Source organism: Medicago truncatula, chromosome 4 (assembly GCF_003473485.1).
Source record: "Medicago truncatula cultivar Jemalong A17 chromosome 4, MtrunA17r5.0-ANR, whole genome shotgun sequence".
NCBI lineage: Eukaryota > Viridiplantae > Streptophyta > Magnoliopsida > Fabales > Fabaceae > Medicago > Medicago truncatula.
In genome coordinates, this window is record NC_053045.1 from 43,403,190 (window position 1) to 43,421,318 (window position 18,129).

The 18,129-nt window shown below is 32.6% G+C and overlaps 2 protein-coding genes across 2 annotated transcripts; both read left to right on the forward strand.

Moving 5' to 3' along the window:
• The first annotated feature begins 6,824 nt into the window (after positions 1 to 6,824).
• LOC25493170 (E3 ubiquitin-protein ligase RMA3) lies at positions 6,825 to 7,919 on the forward strand. The gene has a single exon (XM_013601592.3). The coding sequence runs from the start codon at positions 7,147 to 7,149 to the stop codon at positions 7,744 to 7,746; it is 600 nt and encodes a 199-aa protein (XP_013457046.1). The 5' UTR covers positions 6,825 to 7,146; the 3' UTR covers positions 7,747 to 7,919.
• Positions 7,920 to 12,801: 4,882 nt separating this feature from the next.
• LOC25493171 (E3 ubiquitin-protein ligase RMA1H1) lies at positions 12,802 to 14,878 on the forward strand. The gene is made up of 2 exons (XM_013601593.3): positions 12,802 to 13,010; positions 13,806 to 14,878. The coding sequence occupies exon 2, from the start codon at positions 13,857 to 13,859 to the stop codon at positions 14,550 to 14,552; it is 696 nt and encodes a 231-aa protein (XP_013457047.1). The 5' UTR covers positions 12,802 to 13,010; positions 13,806 to 13,856; the 3' UTR covers positions 14,553 to 14,878.
• Positions 14,879 to 18,129: the final 3,251 nt, after the last annotated feature.

An 18,129-nucleotide genomic window follows, 5' to 3' on the forward strand; every position in this document is an offset into this window, starting at 1 on the left:
AGGGTGTTGGTTGGTGGTTTGATGATAATGTCAGGCGGGTTGTGGGTGATGGAAGGGACACGTTATTCTAGCATGACACATGGATGGGGGATACTTCTTTGAAGCTAAAACTTCCTCGTTTATTTGACTTGTTTGTGAATAAAGAGAGTACGGTGGAGGAGATGGCTAGATTAGGTTGGGAGGTTGGAGGGAGGGGGTGGGAGTGGAGACGTCGTCTGTTGGCGTGGGAGGAGGAGAGTGTGGAGGAGTGCTTTGTTATGTTACACGGTATTGTTTTGCAGGTTACAACACATGATACATGGCGGTGGTTACTGGACCCTATTCATGGTTATTCGGTTCGCAGAGCATATCATCTTATTACTACCACAGGGACAACTGTTGATCGTAATTTGGTTGATGATGTTTGGCATAGGTGCATTCCTTCAAAAGTCTCCTAGTTTGTTTGGTGACTCCTTCGTGACAGATTGTCTTCTAAAATAATTTGGCAAGACGGAGGTGCATCCCAGCATCTAACATGGCGTGTTCGAATTTTTGTGGTAATTTAGAAACTTCAATTTATTAATATGGCGGGTATGCCTAGAATCATACACTCTCATCTTAGGGTGATTTGATTTGCTTCTGTTTGGGTGATTAGGAAGGAGCGTAACAACCGAGTCTTCAATAATGCGGTGTCGGTTCCTTCTACTCTTCTTGAAAAAATCAAGCTGAATTTGTAACGCCCTAGTCGTTATATTTAATTATTTTGATTTAATTAGAGTCTTATATGTGATTTATGATTTTTGGTGATTTATGCGATGTGTTTATTTTATTATATAGTTTATTTTAATAATAATTAGAATAAGTGTGAAATAATAATTATTTTGGTGTTTGGGGAGTTAATAGAATTTAATAGAATTTATGGGGAGTTTAGTGTAATAAAGGGGAGTTGAGAAGGCAGTTAATAAAGAAAGAAAAGAGTCAGAAAACACTTTACGTGAAACTGACAGTTTTGGGAGAAAGGGAGAGAAGAGCAAGTTAGGCCAAAGAACCACTTTTGCTGTGCATTTGTCTGCAATTTCTAAGGTAAGGGTGAAGTTTACTTACAATAGTATAGATTGTAATTCTGATTTTTGATTTAACATGTTTCTGGTAGAAATTGAAAAAAATTGGGGTTTAGGTTTGACTCTTTGATTTTGTTGTTGATGCTTTTGAGTTTCTGACTTGGATTTATATATTGAGTTCTTGTTCTTAATTATGTTTGCGTTGTATATTGACGAGTAGCAATTTCCAAGAGTGCAGTATGAATTAGCGTAACCCATCCTTCTGACCTGTAGAATAATGCATGTGTTGGATTTTAGAACAGTTTAAGAGTATGTTTCTTAATTTATAAACATAGGTTTGAATTTTAAAGTACACAATAATTGAATAGACTTGGCCGGTTAAACAAATTGTAGCGATTGTTTTCCATTGAGTGACATAAACCATAGATTATAAACAGCTTGTAGTTTGTTCTATTCTGTTTTAATGTTTTCTTTTCTAGAAACATTGATTTCACGTAGGAAAGTAATGATGGACTAGCATAGATCCCTTAATGTGACTCAAACAATAGATTAGAGAAAACTATAAATTGGGAATTTTAACAAAAATGATACTTTCTTAAAAACGTAAATGGGTTACTAGCATTGGGTAAAGACGTTTTCTTTAGTTCTCTTCCTATTCTAATTTATAATTCTCACCGATGCAGCCTCTGTGCATCAAACTACTTGCTAATTTAAATTAATTGATGATGTGTTATTTAATATTGTAAATAATAAGTTATTTAATGAAGTATAATTGATGAATTATTTGACTTATTGTAATTTGTGAATTATTTGATGATGTAAAATTGATGTGTTAATTAACGAGGTGTACCTGAAGCTGTTTGTTCTTTAATTGAATGTTTGTGGATGAACTAGCTGTATGAGCATAATTATGATTAATTGTGCGTTTCTCTGGATTGCTGGATTACTGATGCTGATCTGTTGATTGACTGTGATGTATGCTATATTTCATAATCATACATGTTGTTTGAAGTTCGGAGTTGTGAGTCATATGAAGAATGTATGCATGGTCTAGTTGTATGTAGATATACACGAGTGGGTCCATTGCATATGCATAAACAGCGGAGAGGACTCATGTCCTGGAGCACCAGTTGTTCACAGCGGTGAGGGCTTCGGTCCTGATGAATGCTTTAACCATTCAAAAGCGGTGAGGGCTTCGGTCCTGTTTGGTACCACATGCATATTTGCATATTTGCGGAGTCTAAGGTGTTGTCTTAGCAGTGTTGTCATGTCCATTGCATGAGTCTTAATTGTTGGTTGTAGATGCCACTAGATGTTGTTGATGTCGTTGATGAATATATGTAAATATATATATACATATGGTGATGTGTGGATATTGATGATTGTTGTGGTTGCTTTGTGAATTATTATGTTATATTTGCAAGATGATGTATTTGATGTTAGGGTGTTAGATTCAATTGAAGGTTTTGATATCTATATTTATTGTTGTGAATCTCACCCCTTCTGCTTGAAAATGTTGCCCTTCCTTTGGGTAACTTGCAGGTGATCCTGAGTAGTCGGTGGTGGCTCAATGTCGTGTCTAGGGCTCTGATACGTGGGATGGGAATTACTATTTATATTATTGTTGTTTTTCCTTCCTATGTATCAATTTTTGGAACTTGATGATGTGGCCCTTTTGATGGTTGATATTGTTGTTAGGCTTATGCCAAGATATTATGTTGGAGGTTTTTAACCGTTGTTGTGGTTATTTGAAATGCAAACTTTCCGCTGCATAATTTTTGAGGTTATGAATGATGTCGATTTAAATAGTTTTATTTTCTATTTAAGGAATTTTGAATTTGCAATGTAGCATGCCCGTTTGATGCTTAACTCTGATGAATAATTGTTATTTAATTACTTTTGGGTAACGGGGTGTTACAGAATTCATTCTTGTGGTTGAAATTTAAACATGCCGCTTTCAGTTGCAGTTACCATGATTGGTGGAAACACCCTATGTTGTGTATGGGTCTCCATTAGTTTACTGCTTACTGTTTTTTGTTGGCTTCTATTTTGATGAGGCTGTTTTGTTGTAAATACTTTTGGTTGTTTCACCTTTTACACACCTTGTGCGGGGTGATTCACTCTTGATTATATATATCATTTTAGTTTGTTCAAAAAAAATACATACATGTTTGTGTATTAGCGGACGGACGTATCTCTTGAATATAAGGGTGTCCTCCTTCTGTTGGTGAGTAGTATCATCGTGATTAATCATATGTTTTTTATAGTTATACTTTTTTTTTGGTAGATAAAAGAGTTGGCAAAGCCTCCATAAACTCACACACAAAGTGGAGGTACCGGGGTTCGAACCACAGTCATGACATCCAACCTAACAATTTTGGCATTTTTATAATCATACTTTTAAAGGATATAATAATTAGGCCCGACCCTCGGAGGGTGCAAACAGCTCAACAGAGCTGGGCCTCCCCCAGCCATGGGCATCAATTTTTTTTTAGGCTAAAATATGGTTTTGGTCCCTGCAAATATGTCTCGTTTTGGTTTTAGTCCCTGTAAAAAAAAATTGTTGTTTTTGGTCCCTGCAAAATATTTTGTTTTTGGAAATAGTCCCTGTCAGGGACTATTTCCAAAAACAAAATATTTTGCAGGGACCTTTTTCAAAATCAAAAGATTTTGCAGGGACTATTTCTCTAATAAATGGTTCAGTCATCATGTGACACGTGTACAAATTATCACAAAAGTGGAGCCAGGGACCAAAACCAAAATGAGACATATTTGCAGGGACCAAAAACAACAAATTTTTTTTGCAGGGACTAAAACCAAAACGAAGCATATTTGCAGGGACCAAAACCATATTTTAGCCTTTTTTTTAATACCCACTAGTACTACTACCCTCCAATAAAAAAAAAAATACGCTAAAATATGGTTTTGGTCCCTGCAAATATGTCTCGTTTTGGTTTTAGTCCCTGCAAATTTTTTTTGTTGTTTTTGGTCCCTGCAAAATATTTTGTTTTTGGAAATAGTCCCTGCAGGGACTATTTCCAAAAACAAAATATTTTGCAGGGACCTTTTTCAAAATCAAAAGATTTTGCAGGGACTATTTCTCTAATAAATGGTTAAGTCATCATGTGACACGTGTGCAAATTATCACAAAAGTGGAGCCAGGGACCAAAACCAAAATGAGACATATTTGCAGGGACCAAAAACAACAAATTTTTTTTGCAGGGACTAAAACCAAAACGAGGCATATTTGCAGGGACCAAAACCATATTTTAGCCAAAAAAATATTCCATTCCTTAGAAGCGCGTTCAGTCGTTCACGCATTCTTCATCACTTTCACCGTTTCACTTCCTCCATTCCATAATGGCATCACCGATGATTTCTGCATCATCACTGATTCACCATCATCAGGCTTTCCTTCTTCTTCTTCCTTATTTTTGAAAGACATGAGTTACTTTTCTAATACAATTGTTGCATATAGAATTTTATTGACTATTCCCGTGACAGTTGCCTCCGCAAAAAGAAGTTTTTCAAAGTTGAAGTTGTTGAAGTCTTAGATGCGGTCTACCATGCTATAAGAAAGACTTAATGGCTTAGCAATGATAGTAAATGAGAATCCTATGTTGCGAAATATACAATACGGAGAGTTTTGATTGATGAATTTGCTTCAGTAAATGCGCGTAGGAAGTCTCGTTTTGGTGTGCATGAAGACTCATTTTGAAGATATTCGCCTGAACTCGTTTTATATTATTTATTTCTTATGTTTACGGACTTCATTTTTAATTTAAACAGGGCTGCGATTTTTTTGTTGTTGTTGTGACGGCTTGGCTTCTGTGCTGCCAACTTTGTGGGTTTTTTTGCTGTTGTTGTGACTGCTTGGTTGTTGTGCCACCAGCTTTGTGCGCGCATAGCTTTTGGTGGTTCTGTGCAGATTTCATTTTCTGTCCTCTTGTTTTAGCCTTTTAGGCCTATTAGAATTAGGTCATGTTGCTTTTGGTGTTAGGTGGGGATTCCTCATGTATACGGTAGTTATTTTCACTTTTAGGTGTACCGCATATATACGCACCTTTTATTTATCTTGTAAAAAATATAAATATAACATTGTTCTTTTAAAAAAAATATGTTTTGATTTTATCACTGACCTCTTTTCATTCCCAGAATCGAGCCTCCGAATTCTCAGAAAGGACCCTGATAATAATTAATAATCTATAACAATGAAAAACATGATTTTACAGTATACGGTTAAAATAAACAAAAAAAAAACAGATGAAAATTGCCAAGTAGCAGAAATATAGCAATACACTAAGAACATAAACAATCTATCTTGATCCCCGTGAGCTTAGCTCAGTTGGTAGGGATATTGCATTTTATATACAGGGGTTAGGGTTCGAATTTTAGACACCCCACTTCTCCACAATTAAATTGTATGAGCTCTAGCCACTAGGCTACTTGACAAAAAAAAAACAACCCATCTTGTATAAAGAAATTATAGAGCAGTTAATTATTATTTTTTGAGGGAAGAAATTATAGACCAATGTCATGCACATAATTGAACCAACACATACTTTTGTCTATCAACAAACATGATATGGCGCAGTGAATTTATTTTTTTAACAAATCATGAAATGTGTTTATATTGACTTTTATCACTTGCCTCAAATTGTTTAGATTCTATCCTTTAAAACTGTACATCTACTTCCGCCTGCAATTGAGCTCTGTAACCACAAAAGAAATTTGTAATAAAGAAATTAACTGCGTATAGACTATAGACCGACAAAAATTTCTTTATAACTGCAAAATGGTGTGTATAAACCGACTAAAATTGCTTGGAAAAGGAAAATCATGCGGTGTATATTAATTGCTCTGTTTAAGAGAAGTTTAAAATTGATTAAGACGAGAAATAACAGTTGGGAAATGCTAAATTGTGCGTAGATGTTAAGAAACCTAAATTGAAAATTTTGTTTAGTAAATTGTGTTAATTTATTTTTTTAAAGGTTGAAAATAAATGTTTTATAATAAAAGCTTATATTTATAAAATCCTTAACATGTGTCTTAAAAGACTAAAGAAACACTAATAACAAGTTAGCATGACCTGGAACAATTATACCCATAAAATAATAGATTTAGTAAGAATTAAGAATGGTAATTACGAAGATATGGTGGTAATAAGTTTAAAAAAGCAAGTTTTAAATATATAATAGGGTCATGTTAACTCAGAGCAGGGGCGATTCCCTTCCCATCAACGGAGTAGCATTGGCTACCCTTAAAGAAAAATAAACCATACATGATTAGTATAGTCTTCAATGTAGCTACTCCATTAATATATTACTTGATTATTTCAAACGATTTTGTTGGTTTAAAGAAAGATGATTTTTAATAAAATACTTATAATCTATTTAGTTTAGTGTCAATTAGAAATAAATTTGACTTGTTTTAACTTTATAGAGTACAACTTTTATGAATAATTATTGTTCGATTTTATTTTCTACGTTATTGTTTCATTAAATATAAGTAAAAATTATTGTAAATTTATTTTACATATTAATTATACTTAATATATTAATTTTTAAAATATATTTTATTTCTTATTTATATTTGGCCTCTACGTAAAAATTGTGCTAGCTTCAGTTAAGATAGTTAAAAAAGACAAATATTAAGTTAAAAAAAACACTTTATACTTTTTAAAAAATTGATTATACAAATTAAAATACAATACTACAATATCATCCCAAGACATTAGTTAGTATTTCCCCGTATAATATAGTAGTTATCAATAGACAATTTGCTCGCGGCAATTGATTTGGTGACCTTGCTTGCCTCGTGTGAACACTTTTGCTTTGCTAAACAAATACCCCTTTGTTTCTCCACTAGTATCATCATCATTACACAAATCCCCAACTTATCCACTGGGTATGTTTCTCAAACTCAAACCTTGTGGTTTTTCTTCTTCTTTTTCTTGCATGTGCTTTTTTAAGCATTTCACTATTTGTTGGCGAGAATTCCACGAAAAACTGTTCCCCCTTCACTAGTTTTCTCTTGTATTACATTCAAGGCCTAAATAAAGAAACATTAATAACCAAAGTTGCAAGAAAGGTTCATTTATTAAATAATGGACTTTGAGCATGAAGAGTTCTTTAACCAAGAATGGAAAGCCGATGGAAATTCTGTGACAGAGACAGAGAAAGAGAATATTGACAATTGTTTTGATTGCCACATCTGCTTAGATTTTGCACACGAACCAGTAGTAACCTTATGTGGCCACCTTTTCTGTTGGTCTTGCATCTACAAATGGCTCTTTGTGCAAAGGGCTTCACTTGCACCTGATGAGCATCCACAGTGTCCAGTTTGCAAGCATGATATATCTCACACCAAAATGGTCCCTCTCTATGGAAGAGGCCAGACTCTATCTTCTCGACGCGGCCGCAACAGGAAGGCTACTCTTGAAGATATTTCTATACCACCAAGACCACCTGCTTCAGAGATTCAATCTCTACTGGAAACGCGAACATCACCTCAAAGTGATCAACAAGAACAAGAGAATGATGATACATCACAAGTGCAGAATCTTGATACCTTAGTGACACCGGTAATCCCTCGCTATATGTTTGGCAACTATGAAGATTTACATCTTATGGTGGCAAACAAATCATTGAACAAAATTTCTTTTTTTTTCTTTTTATGCTTTGTCATGTGTTTGATTCTTTTCTGAGCTAGCAATTGAGTTTATTACACATTATTTAAGCTTAATCTATTGTTCAAAGTCACTTTCTGGGAATATTTTACCTTATTGCATAAACATTTTGTAATTCAAAGTTTCGTAAAGAGTAAGATAAACGTCTCCTAGGAAGGAGTGGGCCTATCCAGGGTCCTGAATTCAACCACGTCTGTTTGGGAAACTCAAAAAAAGAGCTTTTAACTTATAGCTTATAAGCTCGTTTGACAAAAAAAAATCTGTTTGGTAACACTTTTTCACCATGAGCTTATAGCTTATTTCACGAGCTTATAAGCTATTTTTCAGAAGCTATTCCAAATAGCGTTTGAGCTTATAACATATAGCTTCTCACTTTTTCTTCCAATTTTACCCTTATTATTTCATTTAAATTGTATTTTTATCCATTATAATTTTTATAATAAGCTACATAATAAAGACTACTATCCCGTTATTCCAATTTTTGTATATATATCAGCTGACCTTTTTTTCTTTTCTTTTTTTGAAAAAATATATACCTTCGTTTTTTTTTTACGAAACAAAATACTATTATTCTATTAGTGTTACTTTTTATTTTTATTTTTTTGAGGTAAGTGTTATTTTCTTTATTCTCTATTATTAGTATTACTCTATTAGTGCTACCTTTTTTTTTGTTTTTGAGGTAAATGTTATTTTCTTTATAAAGTAGAAACACTTAAATGATAATAAATATAAGATAAAATTTTAGTGAATAAAATTTAATTTAATTTATAATACATAGGATATATTAAATTAATAAATTTAAAGTATTTTTTTAAAGAAAAATTAGTTTACAAAATTACAAATACTTAAATTAATGATATAATTTTTATTATGAATTAAGAATACCCTTTATGTCATTTTACATTTATCAGCTAGTTGAACCGCTATTTTTACCAAACACTTCAGTTAGCTTATCAGCTAAAAGCTATCAGCTATTTTTATCAAACAGAACCCACGTTACATGTGCAACTTGAACTGTACTTTTCTATGAGGTAGTCCTAGGTTAGACAAATAAAAAATAATAATTATTTAGGCACATGCAACAATGAAAAAAAATTCTTACATTTCAATAAATGTTTCTAAAATCCCTAAAATAATAAGGACTTATCTTTAAAGTCACGCAAAATGTAGGGGCTAAAAACATATTTAACCTTAAAATAATTGGGATCCGCTAACTGTCACAGCAGTATTCCGTTAAAGAATTAACAACATGGATTAATTTTGATAACGGAGATAAAAATTTGAGGATTTTAAAAACTTTAATGAAATGTAAGGATTATTCTTCAATGGGGCGCGAAATGTAAGGATTAAAAATATATTTAATCTTAATGAAATAAAAAAAAAGTAAATTATGTAATGAATTTTTTATTTTTTTTATACTTTTTAGGGTGTTTAGGAAAAATATGGGGATTTTAGAAAAAGTATAAAATATCATGAATAAATAACGTGCAACTTTAAATAAACGGGGTTATAGGATATCAATTTAAAGGATGCACATTGAAATTATCATGTTGTGTATAGAGGCGTAGCCATAATCATGTTTCCAATTATAATGTTTGTTGTTAAGCTTTTGCTAATACGATAACCATGGGCAAAAAAATTATAAGATCGGCTCTAGAAAGAATAAGAAAAGCAAAAATAAGGTATATTGTGCTTGATAATTTATATTCCCACCATACCGTTTTCTCGCACACCCACCAAAATTCTCAAAACAACTTCATTCAAATTATATAATCCTAATATTTTTTTGCAAGATTTTAGATTTTATAATCTGAATTCTGTCAAAATTCAAATTATAATTGATATGAAAGTCTTTGTTGGTCATTGTACCATCCTTATAAAAATTGCTCAATAATTTTGAAGAAAATATGAATGGAATGATCAATAACGACAATGATATTATAACTTGCTTCCAAATGAAAACTAAGAAGAAAAATACAGTGAAAAAAAGAATGAAAAATGAATGAAAATGTTGAAAAATGTAGGCATTGGCGGTTCCATATAGGGGTGAGGATATGCGGCTACACACCCTAGATTTCTAAAATGTATCCCTATCTTGGTTTATTATAGTTTGCACCGTGATATTATTATAGTTTTTATTAATCCTTAACATTTTTGAATTAAAATTAATTGAAGGGACTAAATTGTGTAACGAAAATTAACTTAAAATGTTAATATAGAACAAATTTTAATCATAGGACCAAAGTGATATTAATTAAATAGTTAAGAGATCAAAATAATAATTTAGCCTTTCATATGACAACAATTTTCTCTTTTCTCTCGGATTACGCTTAGAGTGTGTTTAGATGGTGAAATGTTTTGAGGGAATGTATTGTTTTGAGGGAATTCAAATACTTTGGGGTGAATTCCATTGTTTGGATAATAATTTGAAGCATTTTCAAAATGATGGAAATTTATGAAGTATTTTGTTCAAGTTAAATTTAGAGAATTTCAAATGACACCTAAAAACTAAGAATTTCAAATTTCTTCATTATTGTTATTTTTCATATTTTGCATTTTGGTCCTCAAATTTTCCAAAAATTTCAAATTGACCCCAATAAATTTCCAAAAAATTGCAAATTGGTCCCTCAAAATTTTCAAAGATTATAATTTGACCCCTCAATTTTTTGAAATTTACATTTTGACCCCTAATTTCAATTTCAAATTTGGCCCAAAAAAATAAAAATTTATAAAAGTTGCCCAAAAATGATGACAATGATTTTTTTTTATTACTTCATCCAAACAAAAGAATTGAGAAATGAAAGTAATTTAATTGAATCATTTAAATTGCCTAGAATTCTAAATTCTTTAAAATTTCTCAATTACATCATCCAAACACACTCTTAGAGTTTTCTTATTTATTTTCTTTTATTTAAGTCTCTCTAATAACTCAAAAAAAGTTTCTCTAACAAAAACCAAAATGATGCTAGAGATCAATCGCTTCTCCTATAAATCATTGTGTGATGCATCTACCATTGTGCAAAATTCCAACATGAGAATATGTTTTGGAAGTACCACATATATTATTAGTAACTAATATTGTTTTATTAACATGCCCATTTATAAGTTATTTTTTCTTTCTTATGTCTCTTATACTGTCTCTAACCATTCTCTATGTTTTAAAATAAATTTCATTTTAACACATAAAAATGTTCTAAAATAAACATTGTTTTGCCTTTTCAATGTGATATCATTTTTTTTCTTCAATTCTACTCTTCACATGATATTGTCTATGATAATTTCAAATATTATATTTTACTATACATTTTGACTTTGTGAATTGCATCATTCTTTAATTTATTTATCATTTCTCTTAATCCAGGTGAATAGAACCTAAGACGACAGTTAGAACGGATGAAGTATTTTACTATAATCATGGAAGATGCACATTTTATGTTCTTATTGAAAAAATAAATATTCAATTAAGTAAAAAGTTCCCCTAAAAAAATTGAGTAAAAAAGTTATTATTTAATCTTACATATATTATTTTGTATAATAATAATTATTAATAATAACGTTAAAAAATTTACACTCCTTGATTCAGGGTCTTGGATACGTCACTGAATGCAAAACTATTTATAGCCCCAAAGCCTTTCTAAATTGTAACTACAATAAAAAAAGTTTAAAATGTCCAAGCTGATCAAAAATGTATTAATCACACTACAAATCTCGTCCAAAAGTTGTTTGTAACACCACAATCTATATTCAGAACTGGTTCAGATTATATAATATGAATTTATTTTCATATTTTTTCGGATTATGTAATCTGAAACCTTCCCAAACTGTGTTAAAACTTGAGGTTTGTAGGGTTTGATAGGGTTCATATTATATTATCTAAATCGTGTCTAAAGCATAGAAGATTAAAAAAATGCCAATAATTAAATCAAGTTCTACAACAACAACATACATTGAACATAACAATTTTAACAACATAATTCAACGACGTAAAACAATATAATGAAACACACACAAGATCATGGATCAATCAAACTAAATTCTTCACATGGTCTATCCATGCAAGCCATGATTTCTTCATAGGTCTTGGTCCGAATCAATTTTTCCTTAATATCATGAAAATACTTAACCAACGAAGCGTCTAAGTCGATTGGACCCTTCTAAATGTGTTGACCAAATATAGAGAACATGGTTCTCACACCGTCATTGTTCCAGAGCTTCATATATGTGTGAACCAAATGCTTCCATCTGAGTCGCTCAACGATCGATGATATTCAACATGGTCCACCCTCCTAGTGTCTCTGTGGTTGAACATGATATTCAAGCTAGACAATATGCGACGTCGGTGTGGACCTTAAATAGATTAGGTTTTCCCTTATTGAAGTAAACTTAAGCTATCATGGTACTTAATTCCACTGGATAAGTATTCATGGTTTTGTGGTGTGGTTTGAAATTGAACTAAACACGTCAATTTATAAAAGTTTTTGTGTGTCGTGTACGTCATAAGGTATCGTTGTAACATGGACCACATAAAAACCATATAATCTAAATTGCATAAAACCCTCCAAAATATAAGCTTTTACATAGTCTGGGGACATTTCATATTATATAATCCAAAATAATTCGGCTTATATAATTTGAAATATGTTAGGATGTGGATGGTGACTTGGTCAACAAGGTTTTCTGGATGCAGAGTCATTTAACATGTGTTTTTTGATTGTAAGGTTGATCTACATTTTGTCTACAAATATCCTCTCATACTTCGTCATTTTTCATTCCAACTCGCATTCTCTTCTTTTCTTTCTTACCTTTTTTTTAGTCGTTTATGATGTCAATGTTCCACTGTTGACCTTTCATACAAAAATATTGTCTCGTCAAAAATTGCATCAACCGAATCAACCCATATCACATTGGTTTGATTTTGTTTTTGTTTTAAAAGTCAACCAAACCAAATTATATACTTTTTTTTATCTTGTGATTAAAATGACTTTTAACTTCAAAACCGAATTAAACTGCAATGCGAACACACTAGGATAATTAATGAAGTTAAATATGAATAGGGATCATTCATGTGCAGTGAGAGGGATAGCTCAACGGAAAAAAGAAAAGCACGTTCACCGCTAGCATTCGCTACATAAATAAAGTCTAATAAGGAAAAGCATGTTCCACTTGTCTTGTCCCAGGAACGGTGAACCCACCACTATATATAATCTCCTTCAACCTTCTCTGTTCTGCGTAGGATCATACCCCCCAACTTATCCACTCTCTCTCTCTGTGTCTTTCTCTTGGTATGTCTCTCTTACTTGGACCTTGTCAATTTCTATTATTTTTGCGTGTGCTTTTTTAATATTCATTATTTTGATGGCCAGAATCTTCCCCTATTCCATCTCTGGGTGTTAACTTAAGTAAAGATTGCATGCAAATCTTATGATCAACTCTTTTTTATTTTTGGATGTGAATATGTGACCATTAGTTAGTTAGATCTGATTTCTATTTTTGGTATTATTCACATTGACCAAGACTCTTTGTTTAGATATTGCTTCTAACCAAATGATCATTTTGTTAAACAAAGTTGATTTAAATTTAATGCTCAATTAGATGTTTCACCTGAATATCTCCGTTTCTCTATGGAGTTAGGAAAAAATGTTTAAAATATATTAATAATCAAATTAATGTTATTTGAAGTTTATACAAAACTTAGGCTCATATCTCACATTGATATGTGTTCAAGTCGCGAATTAGGGTGAGGATCTCATTGGTGGGTAATATGTAAGTAGTTTTGTAAATTGCCCCCGGGCTTTGTTGCCTTTTTGCTGGACTCGGGTGACTGGTGAGAGCTCTCGAGACCCAACTCAGCTAAACTTTTAATTTATAAAAAAAATAGTTTATACCGACTTATTAGAAAGTAATACAGCTAAAATTAAATGTGGTCTTGTGGAAAACAGAAATGAAATCAAAATTTGCTTATACTTATAGTCTCTATTATTTGTTTATTTTACTGTTAAATCACATCTATGCACTTGATGCCCTCAGAACCTTTCTTTGTTGTAGTGTAACAAACTAGTTTTCTTTTGTATATTCAGGGGTTAAAAAAACACTAATAACCAAAGTTGCAAAAAAAGGTTCATTAACAAATGGCTTTTGAGCATGAAGACTTCTTTACCCAAGAATGGAAAGCCATTCCAAATTCTGGCACAGAAACAGAAAAAAATTGTGACAGTTGTTTTGATTGCAATATCTGCTTAGACTTTGCACATGAACCAGTAGTCACACTCTGTGGTCACCTTTACTGCTGGTCCTGTATTTACAAATGGCTCTTTGTGCAAAGTGCCTCTCTTGCACCTGATGAGCCACCACAGTGTCCAGTTTGCAAGGATGGCATATCTCACACCAAAATGGTCCCTCTCTATGGCAGGGGCCAGACCCTCTCTCGCTGTGATCGCGACAGTGACGCAAAACCTACCCTTGAAGATATTTCTATACCGCCTAGACCACCTGCATCAGGGATTCAATCTCTATTGGCAATGGCAACATCGCCTCAAAATGGAAGTCGTCAGCAACTTCCATATCGTAATCCTTATCAGACTCAACACATTAATTCTTCTACATACCAAGATAATGACACACCACAAATGCATAATCTTGGTACCTTTATGACACCATTATTCCCTCAATTTGTCTTTGGCTTTGGCAACTCAGAAAATTCACATCATATGGTTGGAAATAGTAGCTCTAGGTGGAGAAGGCAAGAGATGTTGGCAAACAAATCATTGAACAGAATATCCTTTTTTCTCTTTTTATGCTTTCTCCTGTGTTTTATTCTCTTCTGAGCTAGCCATTGAGTCTTTTTCTCTATTTCCCTAGATGTATAATTTGTAAAGAAGCATTGCACAGGTGTAACCTGTAAGCATAAGAATGGGACTGATAATGTTGTTGTATGTTAGGCTAAAGAACTTCTGCTCTTTAGGCATTTATTTATTTATTTATTATACAATATTTGAGCTGGATGTATTGTATGAAGTCCTTCCATTATTTAAGCGGTTTGATCGCGATTTTCAAGTAGTTTAAAGCAGTTGAACCATGACTCGGAATTCTTACATGTTTGAGTGTTTTGACGGTTGATTCAGTATATAAATTATTGGTTCACTTTGTCCTATGATAACATGATGTATAGTCCAAGTAACATGTAGTTTGTTTGTTTTGACATATGATCTTGGCAGCATTATAATGGTTTTATCCAATCTAAGAAATAAAAAATGTACCAGGTGGTACTCATAGTTTCGTAAAGGATAAGAATCACGTCTCCAAGCAAGCAATGAGCTGTCCAGGTCCCCTTATCAACAAGCACGATACATGTGCAGCTCGAATTGTACTTTTTATTTTTAAAATTTCCATAATATATGATATTTATGACGAAGACCTCTAGAATTAAGATGATTCATTGTACCAAAATAAAATAAAATAAGATGAAAATCGTAGAATTGTTGGTATCAATTAAATTATTTTAGGCTAAACTTCATTTTTCGCCCTCTAAGTTTTAAAATGTTGCGATTTTGGCTCCCTATTAAAAAAAATGGCAAAAGTGACCCTATGTTTAGGGAAATATGCTCTTTTGACCTCCTAACATAAGGGAAATATGTTTTTTGACCCCTTATCTTTACAAAAAGTAGCGATTATGACCCCTTTTTTGGGACACGTGGCGTCTTCTCAGCAATTTTAGGATGAAATGGGCCAAAATTGTCATTTTTTTATTAAGGGACCAAAATCGCAACATTTTAAAACATAGGGGACAAAAAGTGCAGTTTAGCCATTATTTTATGGGCCAGCGTACATCGTTTGTCAGAGAAGAGGAAATTGCTTTTCTCCTTTTAAAATTTTCATTCTTTTGATTCAACAGGAGTTAGCTCACGTTTCACATTTTTCAACGTTAGTTAACTCATGCGGGTACATTTTAGACCAGTTCAATCATTTTCTCAGGTCAACCGATCTTAAAAGTGTCCGCATGAATTAATTATCTTTAAAAGATGTTGAGCGTGAGTTAACTCTGCTAGGTCAAGGGAATGCACAATTTTAAAAGGGACACAAACAAATTTTAGAGAAGAATCTAATATCTCCTATCTATACCTTCTATGTTGGTAAGAAGAACCTAATGCTTATTTGGTTCCATAGTGAAACTCCCAAACTTTATTTTGCAAATGTGGTTTCATGAGATTACTTATGTTTGATTTTATTTTGAGAAACAATTTTGGTTCCATAATCAATTAGAAGCTGGAGCAATTATTTGTGACTTTCATGTTGAGGTGAAAATGTTTATAACCCTTTTACGTTATTTATAATTTTCATAAAAATATGTTTGTGGGGTGAATGTATCTGATTCATGGTTGGTTGAGGCATCTTTCGTGTTGAATTGCAAAATTGGTCGCATCTTTTTTATGTATCTTGGATTATCAATAGACGGTGATTCTCGTACGTTAAACTTCTGGTGTTCATTGGTTTACTATATTAAGAAAAGGTTGTTTGGATGGAAAAATAGGAATGTTTCATTTGGGCCGTTTGATTTTTCTGAAATATGTCATGTCTTTGTTATCGGTCTACTTTCTTTCCTCCTTTAAGACTCTCACATGTATCGTCGCCTCTATTAATCTATTTTGATTATTTTTTTTCTTCAAGGGGGAGGGGGTGTTTGAATATTTCAGAAGTTTAATTTGACTTTGTTAGATAAATATGCATATAAATTAGGGGAGTTTGTAATCTCATGTTTTCCTAGATATTTGCTAGAAGGAGGTCGTGTTAAAGAAGGAGGGAGGATGGGGTCAATTTGGTGGAAAGAGTTGTTGGGAATTTGAAAAGGAGCGGGGGGGATGGTGTGGGTAGTTCATTCCATGATAATTTGGCGGGAGTGGTGTGTAATAATGGGTCAAAAACCTTTATGTGATAAATTTAGATGACTTTTTGAGTTAAGAGAGACTCCCATGATATTAGTGTGAGATGTGTTCTTTATAGTATCATGTGGGAGTCACCTATTCTAAAGACATTTGTTTTATTTTCTTGACATGTTGAATAATCTCAGGAAATGATACGGAAAAAAAAATCCATTTTGAATTATTGATATGGACCAAAATATTCAATGGAAAATTTAACGATGCCGCCAAGTTTTTTGTCTTGACCGACTCTGCAGTAAATTAAAAAATTGTTGTTCTTTGGATCGATCTTGTAGCATAATTTAAAGAATTCAGGATACTATCGAGAATGTGAACATAGTTATCCTTCTGTAAGAATATAAACTGATTTTACTAAATGGTAAAAGCATTATGCATAATTTCATGAATTCAGGATACTATCTAGAAAATCTAGCGATTTGCTTAGAATAAAGAAAATACTTTTTTTCAACCCAAAACGTTAACCTTTGAAGTTTAGTATTGGAGAACACGAGTTTTAAACCATTATTTTCCTTTCAATTTGTTCACTATTGTACATTTTTTACATTTTGAATTTAAAATTCAAGTGTGTAAAAATCCTGAAAAAAACACACTCCAAATTTAAAATCGAGATGGGAGTTGTTTAAAAAAAAAAAAAAGAATGAGAGACACACACGAGAGACATGAGAGAAGGAAAATAAATTCACTATCAATTTTGCCTATGAGCCCTCGTATAGTCTTAGACAGAGAACAATCCAATATCTTTTTTTTCTTCATGAAAACAATCCAATGCCTATATTTTACATTTTTCATTATTTTTTATATAATTCGCATTATTCGATTCAGTAACTTAGATTTCATTGTAATATATTTATTTTTATACTATGATTCATTACAATTTTGTTAATTTTCTTATATATGAGAAGTATTTGATAAATAGAAATTGATATAATTCATATTCTTGTCCAAAAGTAGAGATGGAAACACCGGATCGACATTGATGACCTGGTGTGTTCTAGCATGGAAGAGTGAAGCATACTATGTATGGTGGTAGAGAAAAAGAGGAAGAAAAAAAAAAGGCGAGGGCACCTTACAAGATTGAATCACATCGGAATGAGAGAGATCCTGAGGCCGTGCAAGTACGAGACTGCATGTTTCTCGGTAAACGTGCGAGAGAGGACAAAACACGCTGAAAAGACTCGTGTTGGTTTGTGGGGTCAGTCGGCAATCCTGAAAGCAGTATGGGATGTTACAACCTCCACTTCTTCCTCACACCGTCGGCGGTTTCCACTTCTCCCTCAAACCACCGGAAAACCGTTTGGATTACCATCACTGAATCATCATCGAAAAAATTAAACCCAAATCTATTCAGACTCCAACGAGAGAGAGCTTAATGCAGATCCGTCCTCACCGGCAAGAGAGATGTTGCAGATAAGAGAGAAGGATGACATAGAGAGGTGGTGTTGAAGGAGACAAGGAAAGGAAATTA